The 22,667-nt window shown below is 45.8% G+C and overlaps 1 protein-coding gene across 3 annotated transcripts in view; it reads right to left on the bottom strand.

The window, feature by feature from the left end:
- LOC141117301 (NACHT, LRR and PYD domains-containing protein 3-like) overlaps positions 1 to 22,667 on the bottom strand; it is a 196,858-nt gene that overhangs the window by 66,020 nt on the left and 108,171 nt on the right. For all 3 annotated transcript variants that reach the window (XM_073610084.1, XM_073610082.1, XM_073610083.1), the window contains one exon: positions 3,045 to 3,209. In XM_073610084.1, the coding sequence (XP_073466185.1) occupies positions 3,045 to 3,209 (165 nt within the window). The remainder of the gene's footprint in view (positions 1 to 3,044; positions 3,210 to 22,667) is intronic.

A 22,667-nucleotide genomic window follows, 5' to 3' on the forward strand; every position in this document is an offset into this window, starting at 1 on the left:
TTGGCTTTTAAAATGTACAAATGCAGCAATTTAGAAGTTGGACGAAAGGTTTAGCACTGGGAAACACTTTTTGAAAGATAAAAAGTGCATTTTATATACAACTATATAGATCAGACCAAAATGAGGGACACATGAGGAGAAGAGAGGGACAGAGGGACATTGCTCCAAATCAGGGACAGTCACTCAAAATCAGGGACAGTTGGGAGCTATGCAAAATGGAATATCTAATTATAACAAGGTTTTAGGAAAAGATTATTTTATGACTAATAACAGAGTGTGATCAGATCAAAGAATTAGAAAAAAATACGGAAACTAATATTTATGGAGTCTAAAAATAAATTTTGATGGCATTATCATATTTATATATAGGGATGAGCCGAACACTCCCCCCCCCCTCCATTTCGGTTTGCACCAGAACTTGCGAATAGGCAAAAAATTTGTACGAACACCGTTAAAGTCCATGAGACACAAACATGAAAAATCAAAAGTGCTCATTTTAAAGGCTTATATGCAAGTTATTGTCATAAAAAGTGTGTGGGGACCCGAGTCCTGCCCCAGGGGACATGTATCAATGCAGAAAAAAGTTTTAAAAGCTGACGTTTTTTCAGGAGCAGTGATTTTAATAATGCTTAAAGTGAAATAATATAATAAATATGAAATATTCTTTTAAATATTGTGCCTGGGGGATGTCCTTAGTATGCCTGTAAAGTAGCAAATTTTTCCCGTGTTTAGAACAGTACCACAGCAAAATGACATTTCTAAAGGAAAAAAATTAAAATTTCATTTAAAACTGATCGCGGTTGTAATGTATTGTCGGAACCTGGCAATATAGATAAAAATCATTAAAAAAAACGGCATGGGTCCCCCCAGTCCATTATCAGGCTCTTTGGGTCTGGTATGAATATTAAGGGGAACCCTGCGCCAAAATGTAAAAAAAAAAATGGTGTCCCCCCCCCAAAATCCATACCAAGCCCTTCAGGTCTGGTATGGATTTTAAGGGGAACCACGCAACATTATTTTAAAAAAATGGCGTAGGGGTCCCCCCAAAATCCGTACCAGACCCTTATCTGAGCACACAACCTGGCAGGCCACAGGAAAAGGGGGGGACGAGAGAGCCCCCCCTCCTGAACCGTACCAGGCCACATGCCCTCAACATGGGGAGTGTGCTTTGGGGTCCCTCCCATGTTGATGGGGACAAGGTCCTCATCCCCACAACCCTTGCCCGGTGGTTGTGGGGGTTTGCAGGAGGGAATCTGGAAGCCCCTTTAACAAGGGAACCCCCAGATCCCGGCGCCCCTATGTAAATGGGTATCAGGTACATTGTACCCATACTCATTCATCAAAAAAAGTCAAAAAAATAAATGACAAGAGACAGTTTGGGACAAGTCCTTTATTAAAAAAAAAAATGTCCTGTGATGTAACTGTATTGTCTATCACGCCGCCTGATGGAGCGAAAAAAGAAAAAAATGCAACAACTCCGCCTCCATGAGGGGCTCCCGCCGACTGCAGGCTTTTTGCTTTGACAGCTGTTATGATGTAGCTATGGGCGGGGGCCACCCGGTGACATAATCGGGTGGCCCCACCCCCTTCTGACGTCACGTGATGTCAGGTGGCGTCAGAGGGGGCGAGGTCACCTGTTTATGTCACCGGGTGGCCCCACCCTTAGCTATATAACAGCTGTCAAATCGAAAAGCCTGCAGTCGGCGGGAGCCTCCCATGGAGGCGGAGTTGTTGCATTTATTTTCTTTTTTCGGTCAGTCAGGAGGTGTGATTGACGATGAAGTTACATCGTGGGACACTTTTATTTTTTTAATTTTCATTAAAGAACTTGTCCCAAACTGTCTCTTGTAATTTTTTACTTTTTTTGACACTTCTTTGGTGAATGAGTAAGGGTACAATGTACCTGATACCCATTTACCCATTTAGGGAGAGCTGGGATATGGGGGTCCCCTTGTTAAAGGGGGCTTCCAGATTCCGATAAGCCCCCTGCCTGCAGACCCCATGAAAACCAGGCAAGGGTTGTAGGGATGAGGCCCTTGTTCCCATCAACATGACCCCAAAGCACCTTCCCATGTTGAGGGCATGTGGCCTGGTATAGTTCAGGAAGGGGGGGCCCTCTTGTCTCCCCCCCTTTTCCTGCGGCCTGCCAGGTTGCGTGCTTGGATAAGGGTCTGGTACAGATTCTGGGGGGACCCCCACGCCATTAAAAAAAATGGCACGGGGTTCCCCATAAAATCCATACCAGACCTGAAGGGCCTGGTATGGATTTTGGGGGGACCCCCACACTATGTTTCTTAAATTTTGGTGCAGGGTTCCCCTTAATATCCATACTAGACCTGAAGGGCCTGGTATAGATTTTGGGGGGACCCCCACACAATTATTTTTTTGCTACGGGAATCTCCCTAATATTCATACCTGAACCAAAGGGCCTAGTAATGGACTGGGGGGGAACCCATGCCGTTTTTTTCAATGATTTTTATCTATATTGCCAGGTTCCGACAATACATTACAACTGCGATCAGTTTTAAATGACATTTTTTTCCTTTAGAAATGTCATTTTAGTGTGGTACTGTTCTAAACACGGGAAAAATGTGCTACTTTACAGGCATACTAAGGACACCCTCCAGGCACAATATTTAAAAGAATATTTCATATTTATTATTTCACTTTAAGCATTATTAAAATCACTTCTCCTGAATAAACGGCCATTTCAAAACTTTTTTTGCATTGATACATGTCCCCTGGGGCAGGACCCGGTTCCCAAACACTTTTTATGGTAATAACTTGCATATACACCTTTAAAATTAGCACTTGGTTTTTCATGTTAGTGTTCCATAGACTTTAACGGCATTCAACGGCTTTCGAATTTGCCACGAATGCCACATAATGTTTGCTGTTCGGCGAACAGGCAAACACCCAATGTTCGAGTCAAACTTACGTTCCACTCGAACATCGGGCTCATCCCTATTTATTTATTATTTATGTGGTTTAAATATGAAACTGGACCAGAATAATATTGTCTCAGTCAGTCCTGTTTTACTTACTGTAATTTCTCTATCCGGCTTTTTGTCAGAGCTGCCATGAAATCACTGAAATGAGGACCCTCCAGATTATTTCCATACAGGTCCAATGTCCTCAGTGTCTGGTTATTTCTTATTCCAGATGCCAGGTGGGCGCAGGAACTATCTGTCAGGCGATTATAGGACAATCTGTAGAAGAAGAGTAAAATGCTAAAAGCAGAAAATGTATTTCTCTCCCAGAAATGTTTCTCTACGTGAATGGAACTCATTTCTCTTTATTGGAATTGTATCACCCTCCTAGATAGGTGCTAGGATTAGATAGGTATAGTTTTGGCTTACTGTGTTCAGTGGGGCTGTAATTGTTCTGTTAGGTAAATTTAGTTGTGCACACTGTAATCAGTGCAGCTGCACAAAGCCAGGCTTACAGTTCATGCCACAGTGGTGGCTCCAAAGGTGGGATGTCAGAGGATGCTGGGGAGAAAGCTATCAGAAGCTGGAAAGCGACCTGTCAAACCTTGGAAGGGAACAGCCAATGGCGGGACATTACATTGAGCTCTCTCCGGTTCTAGACTCTTACCTCTGGCACCTTTTGTGAGTGGAAAATTTTTATGTTATTAATTTGTTCATAATAAAACTGTGCTACGTCAAGAGGTCACCTGGCGCCTCTCTCTCCCTTCCCTCCTCTTTTTGGAGTATCCCACTCAATTCCCCCCTATCCCAGTTACTCCAAAAATAAAAAGAAAAAAATAACACCCCTAGACTGGTTATTGAGGTGAACAGTGCTTGTGAATGTGTGCCTGGCTGTGAGGCATTCTGTTGGGAAAATTGGGCAAATTCCAGCGGCTCCTTCGGGGGTAACGCAAAATCATTTGCAGTGCACCAGTGGGAACTTCTATTCCTGTTCACACTCACCTCTAGGCAGAGTGTCAGGAGTTGAGTCTGTAAGTCTCCCATGGACTGAAGCTTGACTTTTACTTTAATGATTGGAATTTTCATAGTTCTGTGGCACTGCATTGCATGTGCAGGAAATCTCATCTTCATCTGATCATGTATCTATAATTAGTAATAATAACTGGATGGCTGGCCAATTATTTATATCCTCCCTGTTTCTTTGCTAGATTATCATGCTCCACTGACCTTGACTTGTGACTCCTGTGCCACCTGCTTTTACCTCAAAGCTGATTCTGTGCCTTGCTATCTAGGCTACTTGATTTCTCTTCCACTAAGAACTGTGCCTAACCCAAAGTTTCTGACTGCTAGTCTCCACTTTCTACAGTGCATTTCTATCAGAATGATTTGGCCAAACTGGAGACTGCCACAACTATAAAATCTCTGAGTGACCATGTTGTTTTCTTAACAGAAGCTGCCCAAAACTAGGGATGAGCCGAACACCCCCCTGTTCAGTTCGCATGAGAAAATGCGAACAGGCAAAAAATTTGTTCGAACACGCGAACACCGTTAAAGTCTATGGGACACAAACATGAATTATCACATAACGGGTGACCCCGCCCCCCTCTGACAGCACGGGGAATGCCACAGGGAAGTCCCCGTCAGGTCCTCGTGCGTCAGAGGGGGGCGGGGTGACCGGGTGGCCCTGCCCTCCGTTATTTAAGAACCGTCAGAAGACGAGAAGCGTCACACAGCGGGAGCCTCCCATCATGGTGGATGCGGAGCGGCCTGAGAAGAAGAAGGGAGGAGGAAGATGCCGGACGAGAACACCGGTGGAAGAACCAGAAGAACCAGAAGAAGAAGAAGATGGAGGAAGAAACCAAAGGAAGATAGAAGATAGAAGATAGAAGATAGAAGAAAGAAGATAGAAGATAGAAGATCGAAGAAAGAAGAAGCATTTAAATAAAGGAATTGTCAAAAACTGTCTCTTGTCATTTTTAACATTTTTGACACTTTTTTGTGAAATGGTAGAGGTACTTTTGTACCCCTTTACCATTTCACACAGGGGGGGCGGGATCTGGGGGTCCCCTTGTTAAAGGGGGCTTCCAGATTCCAATAAGCCCCCCGCCCGCAGACCCCCACAACCACCGGGCAAGGGTTGTGGGGATGAGGCCCTTGTCCCCATCAACATGGGGACAAGGTGCTTTGGGGGGCTACCCCAAAGCACCCTCCCAATGTTGAGGGGATGTGGCCTGGTATGGTTCAGGAGGGGGGGGCGCTCTCTCATCCCCCCTCTTTTCCTGCGGCCTGCCAGGTTGCGTGCTCAGATAGGGGTCTGGTATGGATTTTTGGGGGGACCCCATGCCATTTATTTTTTTAAATTTTGGCACGGGGTTCCCCTTAAAATACACACCAGACCTGAAGGGTCTGGTATAGATTTTGAGGGGACCCCATGCCATTTTTTTTTTATAATTTTGGTTCGGGGTTCCCCAGTGGGGAATTCCCATGCCGTTTTTATCAATGAACTTTTATGTGTATTGTCGGAAGCGTATTCTGTCCTGAAGCAATGTCGACTTCATTTTTAGCTGCAACCTCTCTGGTTTGTTTCACAGCACTCTGGGATTGGGTTACTCCATGCTTAGAGAAAAAACATTCTATCCTAATGCCCTGTACACACGATCAGACATTGATCGGACATTCCGACAACAAAATCCATCTGATTTTTTCTGACGGATTTTGGGACAAATTTGTCTTGCATACACATGGTTGCACAAAGTTGTCGGAAAATCCGATTGTTCTGAATGCAGTGATTAGGGATGAGCTTCGTGTTCGAGTCGAACCCATGTTCGACTCGAACATCGGCTGTTCGATCGTTCGCCGAATTGCGAACGTTATGGGCCGTTCGCGCTAAATTCGTGTGGCGCGTCACGGCCCATAATTCACTGCGGCATCGCAGTGCATTGCTGGCTGATGATTGGCCAAGCATGCACTATGACCCGCATGCTTGGCCAATCACAGCGCTGTCAGTAGAGAGAGCTGTAATTGGCCAAAGCCAGGGTGGCTTTGGCCAATTACGGCTCAGGGCATTTAGTACACACCCCACACTATATAATGCCGCCTGCACGGCGGCCCTGTGTAGTGTGTGTTCCGGTGTGCTGAGAGATAGAGAGAGAGAGAGACAGTGTCATTTGATTTGAGTTAGATAGATTAGGCAGAACAGTCAGTCAGTTAGCTGCACTTACAGTGTATTGTGTATATATATGCATCCCAGGTGTTGCATATATATATATATATACACTGTATTCAGTTTAGCTAGATCCGTTCCTGTTATCTTCTATCTAGACTATTTACATTTAATGCAGTGCGTCCTGCTCACAGTGTTCAGCTAGATCCGTTCCTGTTATCTTCTAGACTATTTACATTTAGTGCAGTGCGTCCTGCTCACAGTGTTCAGCTAGATCCGTTCCTGCTATTTACATTTAGTGCAGTGCGTCCTGCTCACAGTGTTCAGCTAGATCCGTTCCTGTTAAATTCCTACTGACCGGCAGGCTTGTCTGGTTACAGTATATAAAGCTACCTGAAGAAAATTACAGGTGTTCTATTTGATCCTATTAGTACCACGGTCAGGCAGCTAGACTATTTACATTTAGTACAGTGCGTCCTGCTCACAGTGTTCAGCTAGATCCGTTCCTGTTATCTTCCTACTGACAGGCAGGCTTGTCTGGTTACAGTATATAAAGCTACCTGAAGAAAATTACAGGTGTTCTATTTGATCCTATTAGTACCACGGTCAGGCAGCTAGACTATTTACATTTAGTACAGTGCGTCCTGCTCACAGTGTACAGCTAGATCCGTTCCTGTTATCTTCCTACTGACAGGCAGGCTTGTCTGGTTACAGTATATAAAGCTACCTGAAGAAAATTACAGGTGTTCTATTTGATCCTATTAGTACCACGGTCAGGCAGCTAGACTATTTACATTTAGTACAGTGCGTCCTGCTCACAGTGTTCAGCTAGATCCGTTCCTGTTATCTTCCTACTGACAGGCAGGCTTGTCTGGTTACAGTATATAAAGCTACTTGAAGAAAATTACAGGTGTTCTATCCCAGCTTAGTGCAGCTACAGGCCATTAGTATGTCTGGAAGGCCAAGAAGGAGAGGCAGACAGTCACAAGCCAATAAGAGAGGGCAAGCAGGCTCTGTGTCTAGTGCTGGTCGTGGAGACGGTGCATCCTCATCAGCACGTGGCCATGGGACACGCTTGGCCTTTTTTTCGGCAGCTGGCCATGTTGAGCCGCAACATGCGGAAGACTTGGTCGAGTGGATGACCAAGCCGTCCTCATCCTCCTCATCCTCTCTCACCCATGCCCAGGGTGCTTTGTCTGGCAAAGCAGCGGCCTCTTCCCTCAGCTCAATGTCATCAGTGACTCCTTCCCTAGCTCCACCATGTCCTCATGAGGATTCCCTCGAACTGTTTGACCACAGTGTTGGGTACATGCTCCAGGAGGATGCCCAGCGTTTGGAAGGCTCTGATGACGATACTGAGCTCGATGAAGGCAGTAACATGAGCGCGGACAGAGGGGGTGCCCAAGAAGGACAGCAATCTGGCAGTCATGCTCCCCCTGCTGCAGCATACTGCCAGGTTTGCTCCAGTGATGAGGAGGGAGGGGATGATGAGGTCACTGACTCAACGTGGGTGCCTGATAGGAGAGAGGAGGAGGAGGAGGAGGAGGAGGAGGAGGAGGAGGAGGCGGCAGCACATCACCAACGAGGCAGGATGCCCTCCAGGGGCCAGCCTAAGGGCAGCACATTGACTGCATCACACCCCAAAGCTCCACATGTGCAGGGCGCTGCAGTCTCTGCGCGTTATTCAAAAAGTTCTTTGGTGTGGGCCTTTTTTGAGACGAGTGCATCAGATCGCACCGCTGCTATTTGCAACATATGTCTCAAGCGTATCTTGCGTGGCCAAAACATCTCCCGCTTGGGTACCACATGCTTGACCAGACATATGTTGACCTGCCATGCAGTTCGTTGGCAAGCGTATCTAAAAGACCCACACCAAAGAACAAAGAGGATCTCTCCTTGCTCCTCATCAGCTGAGATTTCCAACCCCACTAGACCTTCAGTCCTCTCTGAGACCTGCAGTGAGAGGAATGAAGGTGTAGAATTAGGTGTGTCACAGCCAAGTACTTGTGGGCAATCTGCTTTTGGTACACCGACGTCAGATTGTACCAGGCAAATTTCCCTGCCCCAGCTGCTGCACCGCCGAAAGAAGTTTGCTCCCAGCCATCCACATGCCCAGCGGTTGAATGCTAGCTTGGCAAAATTGCTAGCACTTCAACTGCTGCCTTTTCAGTTGGTAGACTCTGCCCCCTTCCGTGAGTTTGTGGAATGTGCGGTTCCTCAGTGGCAGGTACCCAAACGCCACTTTTTCTCACGGAAGGCGATTCCGGCTCTCTACCGGCATGTGGAAGGCAATGTCCATGCCTCGCTGGACAGGGCGGTCAGCGGTAAGGTGCATATTACCGCTGACTCATGGTCCAGCAGGCATGGACAGGGACGTTACCTAAGTTTCACGGCGCATTGGGTGACTCTGCTGGCAGCTGGGAAGGATGCAGGACAAGGTGCAGTAGTGTTGGAGGTTGTTCTGCCACCACGCCTCCAAAATGCTGATTGTGACACACCTCTCTCCTCCACCCCCTCCTCTTCTTCTTCCTCCATGGCCTCTTCCTCGGAACCAGCGGTGCTCCGTAGGCGTTCAAGGGGCTACGCAAGTACGCAGGCCAAAAGATGCCATGCGGTGCTTGAGCTGGTGTGCTTGGGGGACAGGAGCCACACTGGGGCAGAGGTTCTGTCAGCTCTGCAGGGGCAGGTTCAGAGGTGGTTGACGCCACGCCAACTTAAGGCAGGAATGGTGGTTTGCGACAATGGCACCAACCTCCTCTCTGCCCTCCGACAGGGACAAATGACCCATGTGCCCTGTTTGGCTCACGTCCTTAACTTGGTGGTGCAGCGGTTCTTGGGCAGGTACCCGGGCTTACAGGATGTCCTGAGGCAGGCCAGGAAAGTCTGTGTGCATTTCCGCCGGTCATATAATGCCAGTGCTCGGCTGACGGACCTCCAAAAGGAGTTTAACCTGCCCAAGAACCGCCTTATCTGTGACATGCCCACCAGGTGGAACTCAACGTTGGCCATGCTGCAGCGGCTGCACACGCAGCAGAGGGCCATCAATGAGTACCTGTGCGACTATGGCACCAGGACAGGGTCAGGGGAGCTTGGTTTTTTTTCCCCACGCCAGTGGGCCATGATCAGGGATGCATGCACTGTCCTGTCACCATTCGAGGAGGCCACGAGGATGGTGAGCAGTGACAGTGCATGCATCAGTGACACTGTCCCCCTTGTCCACCTGTTGGAGCACACGCTGCGTGGAATAATGGACAGGGCACTTGAGGCAGAACAGAGGCAGGAAGAGGAGGACTTCCTTAGCTCTCAAGGCCCCCTTTATCCAGACAGTGTTCCTGCGTGCCCGCCGATCACACAGGAAGAGGACGAGGAGGAAGAGGAGGAGGAGGAAGATTGTGTCAGTATGGAGGTGGAGCCTGGCACTCAGCATCAGCAGCAGTCTTTAAGGGATCAGTCCCAAGAAACACATGGACTTGTACGTGGCTGGGAGGAGGTGGCTGCGGACCATGTCGTTCTTAGTGACCCAGAGGACTCCGGACCGAATGCCTCAGCAAACCTACGCTGCATGGCCTCCCTGATCCTGCAAAGCCTGCGTAAGGATCCTCGTATTCGTGGTATCAAGGAGAAGGACCAATACTGGCTGGCAACCCTCCTTGATCCACGTTACAAGGGTAAGGTTGCGGACCTTATCTTGCCATCGCAGAGGGAGCAGAGGATGAAACATCTTCGGGAGGCCTTGCAGAAAGGTCTGTGCAACGCGTTCCCAGAGACTGGGAGGTTACAAACTCCTGTTTCTGGACAACGTGTTGCTGAGGCTTCGGTCAGTCAAAGAAGGAGCGGTGGAGAAGGTGGCCGTCTGACCGATGCGTTCAGACAATTTTTTGGTCCGCAGCCCCAAGGTATGATCGGTTCCAGCAACCATCGCCAGCGTCTGTTTTACATGGTGCAGGAATACCTAGGGGCAAGATCAGACTTGGACACCTTTCCCACCGAAAATCCTCTGGGTTACTGGGTCTTGAGGATGGATCACTGGCCAGAGCTTGCACAGTATGCAATTGAGCTACTGGCCTGTCCTGCATCCAGCGTTCTTTCGGAACGCACATTCAGTGCTGCTGGAGGCGTGGTAACCGATCACAGGGTGCGTCTGTCCACCGACTCGGTCGATCGGCTGACCTTCATAAAAATGAATGAGTCTTGGATCACCACCAGCTACCAAGCACCTGATGCTGATGTAACCGAATAATTTTTTTTGAAATCTCAGATCCCTTCAAAGACTGCCTATGCTGATGCTGAGTGACTATCCCTGAGTAATTATCCTCTTCCTCCTCAATCATCACGCTGATAGCTTGTAAGAACATTTTTGGTTCTGGGCGCCACCACCAGTGCCTAAGGCACAATTTTTCAGCCCCTGTTTAACAGGGGCGTGTAATTACAATTTTTGATGTAATACTTTGCAGCAGGGCTCGTTCCTGCATTCCAACTAGAGTGTCTGTGAGGGGTTGCAGTGTTGTGGCACCAGCACCAGTGCCTAGGGCCCAATTTTTCTGCCCCTGTCTAACAGGGGCGTGTAATTACAATTTTTGATGCAATACTTTGCAGCAGGGCTCGTTCCTGCGTTCCAACTAGAGTGTCTGTGAGGGGTTGCAGTGTTGTGGCACCAGCACCAGTGCCTAAGGCCCAATTTTTCTGCCCCTGTCTAACAGGGGCGTGTAATTACAATTTTTGATGCAATACTTTGCAGCAGGGCTCGTTCCTGCGTTCCAACTAGAGTGTCTGTGAGGGGTTGCAGTGTTGTGGCACCAGCACCAGTGCCTAAGGCCCAATTTTTCTGCCCCTGTCTAACAGGGGCGTGTAATTACAATTTTTGAAGCAATAATTTGCAGCAGGGCTCGTTCCTGCGTTCCAACTAGAGTGTCTGTGAGGGGTTGCAGTGTTGTGGCACCAGCACCAGTGCCTAAGGCCTAATTTTTCAGCTCCTGTTCAACAGGGGCATGTAATTACAATTCTTGATCTAATATTTCACAGCAGGGCCCTGTGAGGGCTTACAGTGTTGTGGCCACAGCAACACCTAAGGCCCAAATTTCTGCTGAGTATATAGGGCAGGACCCTACTTTCAAACATCTAACTTACAAACGACTCCTACTTGCAAACGGAAGGAGACAACAGGAAGTGAGATGAAATCTACCCCTAGGAAGGGAAATTCTCTCCTGTAAGAGTTAATATGGGAAAACAAGTTCTCCTTTCCACTGATGCTTTCCAATCCTTGTTCCACAAAAAAACCCAAATTTTCAAAAAACATTTTTCATTGGGACAAAAAAGTGAGGTGAAATCTTCTGAAGAGGAGGAAAGACAGCAAAACAAATGTCACAGGGGTGATAACCCTTCCCTATGTTTTCCAAAAAGCTTAGAAAAGATTTTTTGGCTGGAGCTAAACACGTTAAAAATGTTCAAAATTACAAACAGATTCTACTTAACAACAAACCTACAGTCCCTGTCTTGTTTGCACCGCCTGTATACTGCTGTTCAGAGTATATAGGGCCTGGTGGCCCCACACCTTTCCTTATTTTAATTTGGGTGCGGGGTTCCCCTTAATATCCATACAAGACCCAAAGGGACTGGTAATGGACTGGGGGGTACCCATGCCGTTTGTCTCACTGATTTTCATCCATATTGCCATGACCCGACATGACATTAAACCCGCAAGCAGTTTTAAATGAGATTTTTTCCTTTAAAAATGACATTTGGTGCAGGGACTGTTCTAAACATGGGAAACACGCGTCACTTTACAGGCATACTATAGACACCCCCCAGGTACGATATTTAAAGGAATATTTCACTTTTTTTTTTTTACTTTAAGCATCATTAAAATCACTGCTCCCGAAAAAACGGCCGTTTTTAAAAGTTTTTTTTGCATTGATACATGTCCCCTGGGGTAGGACCCGGGTCCCCAAACCCTTTTTAGGACAATACCATGCAAATTAGCCTTTAAAATGAGCACTTTTGATTTCGAACGTTCGAGTCCCATAGACGTCAATGGGGTTCTAACGTTCGTGCGAACTTTCGGTCCGTTCGCGGGTTCTGGTGCGAACCGAACCGGGGGGTGTTCGGCTCATCCCTAGCAGTGATGTAAAACACGTTTGTCGGGACTATAAACAGGGCCGTAGCCAATAGCTTTCGTCTCTTAATTTATTCTGAGCATGCGTGGCACTTTGTGCGTCGGATTTGTGTACACACGATCGGAATTTAAACGATTGGATTTTGTTGTCAGAAAATTTTATATCCTGCTCTCAATCTTTGTGTGTCAGAAATTCCGATGGAAAAAGTCTGATGGAGCCCACACATGATCGGAATTTCCGACAACACAATCCGATCGCACTTTTTCCAATGGAAAATCCAACCGTGTGTACAGGGCATAAGAATCGGGACAACTTTGTGGCAGAGAAGGTATCATGGAACAAGAGTCACTAGTTTGTTTGCCCTGTCTCTCTTTTTGCAGTGTTTACTTTTCTGATCAACTAGAGTCTGGTTGCCATAGTAACCTTTCAATTCTCTGGTAGAGATAATGGATTAGCCCACTCTCCCTGTCTAAATACATTAGTTGGTTTCTCCCTGTTCCTTTTCCTGTTTAGCTTAGACCTCTGGTCTTTTTCACTCATGGAAGGCTCTGTAAGTACAAGCTGGCAAACCTTGCAATAATCATTCTGTTTTTTACCCCCTTCCCTGGATAAGCACTCTACATAGAGAAGCTCTCTCTTAACACCCTGCAACATCTACAAACTCATCTACAAACTCTCTACTGTTATTTCACAAATAAAGTTAAGAAAGTTAAAGGACTTTGTTGTGCTTTGATAGGAAGGCGAGTTAAGCTATCTGGCCTTATTCATATCCTCGCATATGACATTGGGGTTGCAGAATAGTAAAAAACAGATTGCTGTGCTTTGAAAAACAGCACAGAAAGCTCCAGCTTCACACAGTCCTTAAGGTCAGGCAAACCAGTGCAAGTGCAAGTGCTATCAAGGCTCAAGCCACCACGGAGGCTGCACGTGCTAGGGCCAAATATGCCCAGAAAGAGGCAGTCATAAGAGCTGAGAGAGCACACATAGAAGAGGAGGAGCAGACAGCCGTCACCAAAGCAGCCGCTGCCACTGCACATAAAAAGGCTGAATTGGACGCAACCTTAGAAGCCCTAAGTAAGGAAAAGGATGCAGCAGCCACCATAGCCCAGGCTGAAGTCTTGGAAGCAGCTGTGCAACTGGACGGTGGGGAGCAAAAGTACTACCTGATGCCGCCAGAGGGTCTAGGCAGTCGTACGGCAGATTACGTGAGGAGCCTTCTTTGTTTCAACACCGGTGCACTATCTCAGAGGGCAACACATCTGACACCAAAGACTTGCTAGACCCAAGAGAAGACGCTGTTCCTCCAAGGGTACTAAATGCCTGGGATATCAGCAGTCAAAGAAATCATCCACACGCCAGTATGCTTATGGATGCACCACCACAGGCTCGCCATGTGGCTGCGCTAACACAGAGAGATACAGCTATACACACTGGCCAGCAATCATCAAACACTTGCATCAAAGAAAAGGCAATCACAACACCCTTCCAGTGAACCACGGCAGAACAAGATCAGCACACCAATGTATCAGGCCTGACCGACATGGGGAAGTATATGATCCAGTGTGACATGGTGCAGACGGCACTCACCAACTTCGACGACCGTCCCGAGAATTACAGGATATGGAAGTTCACATTCAAGGATGCTATTAAGAGTCTGGGCTCCTCCGCCAGGGAAGAACTCAGCCTGCTTACCAAATGGCTGGGGAAAGAATCCGTAGAACATGCTAAGAGGCTCAGGGCAGCCAACGTGAACCACCCCCAAGTATGTCTGGACACAGTATGGGAAAGGCTAGAGGAGTGCTATGGTAGCCCCGAGGCAGTCGAAGATGCACTCTTCAAGAGGGTCGACAATTTTCCCATAATTACTGCCAAAGACTATACAAAGTTACGAGAACTTAGGGATTGATCTGCTCTTGCAGACTGCAGCAAATCCCAAACAGGCCTCAACCTCCTGGACTTTGCTCGCAGAGTGAGACCAATCTTGGAGAAGCTATCCTACAACCTCCAAGAAATACAAATACAAGAGGGAGAAGCAGGTCACCTACCCCCCTTTCTCCTTCTTCGTGAGCTTAATTCGCGAAGCAGCCCGCATAAAGAATGATCCCAGCTTCATTGTGGGTGCACAAACCATGCTCAGTACTAGTAGCCTAAAGGACGAAAGACCAACGACAAGACATGGCAGTGCTAGAACATCCCTCTCGGTTCGCAGGACGGATGTGTTCCACACAACCCACACAAGCCCTGACACGTCAGCCGATGGAGTCCAGAAGCAGAGAGACATAAACAAAGAATGTCCTATACATAAAAAAACCACATCCGCTTAACAAGTGCATCGGGTTCAGGATGAAATCCATAGAGGAATGCAAAAACTTACTACGAGAGTTGGGAGCTTGCTTTAAATGCTGTGCTTCTACAGGACATTTATCCAAGGAATGTAAAGAAGCCATAAAATGCACTGAGTGTAACAGTGATAGGCATGTGACAGCTCTACACCCAGAGACATCTAAGCCAAAAACTGTCAAGACCCATAAGCCTATAATAAGGCAGCATGGGGAGGAAGAAGAGGTTAAGACACCTCCCCCATCAGTAACATCTAAATGCACTGAGATTTGTGGAGATAGAGGTGAAGGTAAATCTTGTTCAACGATATGCCTTGTGTCAGTGCACCCAGAGGGACAACCGGAAAGAGCTGTAAGAATGTATGCTATCATCGACGATCAGAGCAATCGATCGTTGGTTAGATCAGAATTCTTTAACCTATTCAACATACAAGATAATGCCTCCCCTTACATGCTCCGAATGTGTGCAGGACGAATGGAGACAACAGGGAGGAGAGTAAACGGCTACATCATATGTTTCGTGGATGGTAAGGTAAAGATGCCACTCCCCACACTTATCGAGTGTAATCACATGGCGGAGGATAGGAGTGAAATTCCAACACCAGACGTGGCACGCCACCACCATCATCTGAACGCAGTAGCTGATCGCATCCCATTACTAGACGAAAGCACCCAAATATTGCTGCTATTCGGTAGGGACATTATGAGAGCTCATAAAATCCGTGAACAACGGGATGGGGAACATGATGACCCATGCGCTCAGAGGCTTGATCGAGGATGGGTGATAGTAGGCGAAGTATGCATTGACAAGACACGCAGGCCTGACAATGTAGAAAAGATATGGTGAAAAATACTCCTGCGCTTGTGAGGCCGTTTGCTGCAGTAAAAGGGTAGTATCGTAGACAGTGGAAGGACTGGAGGAGATAATAGAGCGTGTCCCGCTGCCTTAACTGACCAGGGGTGGTCTAGAAAGGACTGTATGGTAGGAGGTGGATGGAAGGCGCTTGATCAGACGCTTACATCAAAACATGTATGGTTTAATCATGTATAGGAAATACAAACATATAAATATTGAATCATACAAATACAACATTGCATAAAAACAGGTAACAAAATAGGCACTAAAAAAACTGACAATGTAGAAGCCCTACGTACAAACTTGCTGGAAAACGGTCATGCATCTATCTTTCGGCCATGTCCGAACCACTTTTATGTTAAGGAGATGCTCGGGATCAAAGGGAGACATAGGCATGTCCTCCTGGGTTAGAAATTCCTGGGTTAGAGAAATGCACCAATAACCTAGGGTGCACAGTGTTCCAGACTACAAGGGACGATAACAAACAAGCACCTTTGATAGAAGTTAGAGAATCCTTGAGTTTGATGGACAAGGAGCTCAACAAAGACAAATCGAGAAGTTGGGTGGCCCCATTGCCTCCAGAAAGATGAAAAGAATGGGAAACGTGGAAGGATTCTTTGAAGATCCTTGAACAACTTGAGATCCTACGCCCCTACTCACTGACCTCTCTCACCGCTGTACACATCAAAGAACTTTGTGTATTCTCGGATGCCTCAACCAAGGCAATAGCAGCAGTGGCCTACTTAAGAACTAAAGATGCAAGTGGTAAACACCATACCAGGTTCATCCTAGGTAAAGCTAAACTGGCACCACAACCCAACCATACCATACCCAGACTTGAGTTATGTGGCGCAGTATTGGCAGTAGAGTTGGAATGAAAATGAAATAGACTGTAAATTAGATGCTATAAGGTTCTACACAGAGATTAAAGTGGTGTTAGGTTACATATGCAATACAAAGAGAAGATTCTGTGTATATGTGGCAAATCAGGTGGAAAGGATCAGGAAGTCTACCCAATCAAAACAATGGCACTACGTGTCCACAGACCAGAACCCTGCAGATATTGCAAACAAATCAGTGCCTGCAGCACATCTACAGGATACGTCATGACTCATCGGACCAACATTCCAAACACAGGTAGATGGTATACCATCAACCCTAATTAATGACTATGATCCCGTATATCCCGAAAGAGACCTTGAAGTAAGGCCCTAAGTCTTTGTCCTACTTGCCAACGTATTTGGTTCTTATCCTTTTTATTGCTTCTCAAGGTGGATGGCTCTCCTGCTAGCAATAGCGCACCTTAAACACATAGCCATCTCCTTCTGCCAAACGTTTGAGAAAACAACCAACTGCCACAGAAGATCATAATCAGAAGATTCTTTGCAATCAGGGGACCAGTCAAACAAATGCGTTCTGACCATGGAACCAATTTCATTGGAGCACGTAAGGAATTACAAACAGACACTGAAGACATTGAAGATGTCCTCATTCCTCTCACGTGGGTGGAGCATGGACTCAACGCATTTTAGACTCTATGATGATAACTACTAGTTTAGCTTGACTCACCCATGAAGTGCTAACCACATTTATGGCCAAAGTGTCAGACATTGTTAATGCAAGGCCTTTGATTCCAGTATCAACAGATCCAGAATCACCAAGCATTCTGACCTCAGCAATGCTCCTCACACAGAAGATGGGAGACATTCCCGCTCCAGTCGGGAATTCAATTAAAAAAACTTGTATAAACGCCATTGGAGACAGGTGCAGTGCCTCGCTAGCACCTTTTGGGACCGTTGGAGGCACGAATATCTTGTGACACTTCAGGAACATTGCAAATGGCAATCTGTCAAACAGAACATTCAAGGAGATGTCATTATGTTAAGAGACAAGCAGGTGCCACGAAGCGAGTGGCCTATAGATCTCGTTGTTAAATCCATCCCTAGCGCAGATGGGAAGGTCTGCAAGGTCGAAGTAAAAAATTGTCAGACAAAGGACTGTGAAAATCTTTACAAGGCCCATTACAGAAACCATCCTTTTAATGGCCAAAGCGGACTATAACAAAGAAAAGGACTGAACACCCATTCTGGGAATCTTCAAAGACATTGTGGCACACTCTCCCTGTCTAAATTCATTAGTTGGTTTCTCCCTGTTCCTTTTCCTGTTTAGCTCAGACCTCTGGTCTTTTTCACTCATGGAAGGCTCTGTAAGTACAAGCTGGCAAACCTTGCAATAAGCATTCTGTTTTTTACCTCCTTCCCTGGATAAGCACTCCACATAGAGAAGCTCTCTCTTGACACCCTGCAACATCTACAAACTCATCTACAAACTCTCTGCTGTTATTTCACAAATAGTTAAGAAAGTTAACCACTTGCCTACTAGGCCAATTCTGACATTTCTCTCCTACATGTAAAGATCATCATTTTTTTGCTAGAAAATTACATAGAACCCCCAAACATTATATATATATATTTTTTTACCAAAGACCCTAGAGAATACAATGGCGGTTATTGCAACTTTTTATCTCGCACAACATTTGTGCAGCAATTTTACGAATTAGTTTTTTTGGGAAAAAAAAACAGTTTTGTGCTTTAAAAAAAACAAAACAAAGTTAGCTCAATGTTTTTGCATAATTTGAAAGATGAAGTTATGCTGAGTAAATAGATACCTAACATGTCACGCTTCAAAATTGCACACGCTCGTGGAATGGCGCCAAACTTCGCTATTTAAAAATCCCCATCCCCCCCCCATTCTGAACTTCCAGGGCTGGAGGATCCTGTGTCCCACTCCCCGATCGTAGTGGTGAGTCGGTAGAAGCACCGGAGGGCGGCAGGAGGGGGGACGTCCCCTCTCTCCTCCCGTAAGAATGATCAAGCGGTGGAACAGCCGCTATGATCATTCTTATGGTGCACAGATTCGCCGACTCTAAAAGACAATATCTGAATGATGCCTGTAGCTACAGGCATCATTCAAATATCCCCGCTCAAAGCTGAGGACGTCATTTGGTGTACAGCGGGTGGGACTTTGTTGTGCTTTGATAGGAAGTCGAGTTAAGCTATCTTGCCTTATTCATATCCTCGCATATGACACGGGTTGCAGAATAGAAGGACTTGATTTTCGATGATCCCAATAACAGAATTTTAACTTTCATCAGATCACTGGCAAGTACATTGCCTAAACAAAGACCTATCACATGCTGCTATTGGAGTAGGGATGGGCCGAACAGACCCCTGTTCGGCTCGCACTAGAAGTTCCGAACACCGTGAAAGTTCGGACCCGAATAAAGAACCCCATTAAAGTCAATGGGACCCAAACTTCAAAAATCAAAAGTGCCCATTTTGAAGGCTTATATGCAAGTAATTGGGCATACAATGGTTATAGGGTTTCGGGTCCTGCCCTGGGGGACATGTATCAATAAAAAATTTGTGAAAAACATAGTTTTTAAATGAGCAGTGATTTTTTTTTTTGATTTTTAAAGCGAAAGCCTAAAAATTAAAAATTCCTTCCAATATAGTGCCTGGGGGGTGCCCCTAGTCTATCTGTAAAGTGGCAGATCTGAACCATGTCTAGAATCTGCTGCAGCAATAATTGCATTTATAAAGCCAAAAAAAATTCCCTGCAAGCTGCCTTTATTTTGCCCAGCAACAGCTGGGGAGCCAGTGTTTATGATGAGGCCACAATGTAGTGCACTGAGAACAAGATTAGATATTTTTTGAATACATTCTGCTGTCACTTTGACTTTGTATAGAAGTAACAGGTGCGTAAGGGTACTCTTTATGAAAGCAAGAATTGGCCTTGCTGCAAAAAATTGCAATGATATGCACCTGCCAACAGGTGCAGATAAATGACTCTTTGTGTGTCGGGGGTGCCTTCTCACTGTAACCCTATAGAGGTGCTGTTGATGAAGGGAGAAAAAAGGCAATGATATGCATATGGTTGGTGTTTTCGCCACATTTGATGTGCCTGAGACACAGTTTGCAGACAGCAACAGTGCAATCTGCTGCAGAAGTGCTGAAAAAGGCCCAGACAGCTGAGCTTTGGGGAGTGGGCCGGGAGATAACAGCTGCAGAATGTGATGGAATAGGGAGGCTGCTCTCTACTCTTTCTTGATGTTGACCTCATTAGGCTTGTGCCACCTCACCTTCAGTTTCCTCCTCTTCTCTTCTCTATCTGGCATCCAAGTCACATCGGTGACCTTATCATCATCATCATCTCCATCTCCTCCATCTTCAACATTACCACTGGAGACAACTTGGCAATATGCTGCGGCTTGGGGAACATGAATGCCAATTTGTCTACCAGTGTTCCTCCCTCTCTCTCTAGGCTCATGTTCCTGTCATCCTCAACCTCAGAACCAACATCTGAATCCAGTAATGGCTGGGCATCATCAAGGAGCAAGTGGCTGATGATGTGGTCAAATAACTCAGCTGACTCCTCAATGGCTCATGTTGAGGCTATGGCAGGAATAGATGAGGACAAGGAGGCAGGTTCATCCACTCTGGCAACTACAGGGGACTGCACACTTGTCTCTGCTTGCGTGACAGAGGATGAGGAGGATGAGGAAGGTTTAGTAAACCAGTCCACCACCTCATCTGCATGCCGTGGCTGGATAGCACGGGAAAATTCACTAAAAAGAGGAAATGATGCCCTGCCTGAGTACTGACCACCACGTCCACCTTTGCCTGTGGATACATTTGTTGCTGGTCCCCTTACAGTGCCAAGGGAATGTCTGCCTCTCCTTGTTGTCCTCCCAGATATTATTGGGAGGGAGGGGGTGGTGCTTATAAGCAAATGTAAAGAAGAAGTTGAAATCTGTACGTAGATGCACTTTAATCAATGTAAAGAAGTGTTTGGTGCACTTTAATTTGAGAACTCACACTACACAGACACACTCAATAGATACACTATAATATAGTGCAATATAATGCGCCAAATGTACAGTGACGCGCAGAACTATATGGCGTTAAACTGGCAGTAACGCTCACAAAAGTAAATGGCATTAAACTTGCAGTAATGCACAAAACTATATGGCGTTAAACTGGCAGTAATGCACAAAACTATATGACGTTTAACGCCATATAGTTCTGTGTGCGTTACTGCTAGTTTAATGCCATATAGTTCTGTGCGTTACTCCCAGTTTAACGCCATATCGTTTTTTGCGTTACTACCAGTTTAACGCCATATAATTCTGTGTGTGTTACTGCTAGTTTAACTGTCAGTAAAGCACAAAACGATATGGTATTAAACTGGCACTAACGCACACAGAACTATATGGCATTAAAATAACAGTAACGCACAAAACTATATGGCCTTAAACTGGCAGTAATGCACAAAACTATGTGGTGTTAAACACCATATAGTTTTGTGAATTACTGCCAGTTTAACACCATATAGTTTTGTATGTTACTGCCAGTTTAACGCCATTTACTTTTGTGTGTGTTACTGTCAGTTTAACGCCATATAGTTCTGTGTGCGTTAGTGCCAGTTTATTGCCATATCGTTTTGTGTGTTACTGACAGTTAAACTAGCAGTAACGCACACAGAACTATATGGCATTAAACTGGCAGTAACACACACAAAACTATATGGCGTTAAACTGGCAGTAACACACACAGAAGTAAATGCCATTTAATTCTGTGTGTGTTACTACCAGTTTAACGCCATATAGTTCTGTGTGCGTTACTGCCAGTTTAACGCCATATAGTTTTGTGCATTACTGCCAGTTTAACGCCATATAGCTCTGTATGAGTGGCATTAAACTGGCAGTAATGCACACAGAACTATTTGGCGTTAAACTGGCAGTAATGCACACAGAACTATATGACGTTAAACCCACAGTAACGCACACAGAACTATATGACGTTAAACCCACAGTAACGCACACAAAACAATATGGCGTTAAACTGTCAGTAGTGCACAAAACTAAATGGCGTTAAACTGGCAGCAACGAACACAAAACTATATGACGTTAAACTGGCAGTAACGCACACAGAACTATATGATGTTAAACTGGCAGTAACACACACAGAACTATATGACGTTAAACTGGCAGTTACGGACAAAACTATATGGCATTAAATGCCATTTACTTCTGTGTGTGTTACTACCAATTTTACGCCATATAGTTCTGTGTGCATTACTGCCAGATTAACTGTCAGTAACACAAAAATGATATGGCGTTAAACTGGCAGTAATGCACACAGAACTATTTGGCGTTAAACTGGCAGTAACGCAAACAGAACTATTTGGCATTAAATTGGCAGTAACGCACACAGAAGTAAATGGCGTTAAACTGGCAGTAACGCACACAGAACTATATGACGTTAACCCCATAGTAACGCACATAAAACAATATGGCATTAAACTGGCACCAACGCACAAAACTATATGGCGTTAAACTGGCAGTGATGCACACAGAACTATATGGCATTAAACTGGTAGTAACACACACAAAACTATATGGCGTTAAACTGGCAGTAATGCACACAGAAGTAAATGGCATTAAACTGGCAGTAACACAATCAAATAGACTGCGTTCAACCGTCACTACACTGACACTAACTGAACTGTCCCTACTCTAGCTATACACTAATGTAAAGATTACTGACACAGTCTTACTACACTACACTGAAACTATCTGAGCTGTCCCTACTCTAGCTGCACACTATGCAAAGCTGAATGATGGTCCTCCTCACTACACTCACACTATCCCTAGACTGACACTAAACTAATTATCTACACTGACAATTGAAGCAAAATAGCACAGTATAGCACACTAGCTAACTTACTGATAGCACTGAACAGAGCCCTGTTCTATTTCTCTCCACGCCAAAATCACACTGAAAATGGCTGCCATTGAAAGAATACTTTTATACTGTGGGGCAGGAATGAGCCATGATTGGATAAAGTAATGATGACAGTGTCCAATCATGACTCTGACAGTGCTCTGTGCCCTGATTGGCTGAAGCATTCACTGCTTCAGCCAATCAGGGCTTGCAATGCACTGTTCAGCACCGCAATGCATTGTGGTTGGTTCGGGGGGGCGAAAAAATGTTTGAATGACCCGTTTGGCTATTCATCAAACGTCCGAACAGCAAAAGTTCGGCCTGAACTTATGCTCAGGCCAAACCGTTCGCCCATCCCTATATTGGAGATATATCCACTAATCATGAAAAACAGCCTCTTCATTACCAAGGTTTTAACCACTTGACCACTGGGCACTTAAACCCCCTTAATAACCAGACCAATTTTCAGCTTTTGGTGCTC

This window comes from Aquarana catesbeiana, linkage group LG13 (genome assembly GCF_042186555.1).
Source record: "Aquarana catesbeiana isolate 2022-GZ linkage group LG13, ASM4218655v1, whole genome shotgun sequence".
Classification (NCBI taxonomy): domain Eukaryota; kingdom Metazoa; phylum Chordata; class Amphibia; order Anura; family Ranidae; genus Aquarana; species Aquarana catesbeiana.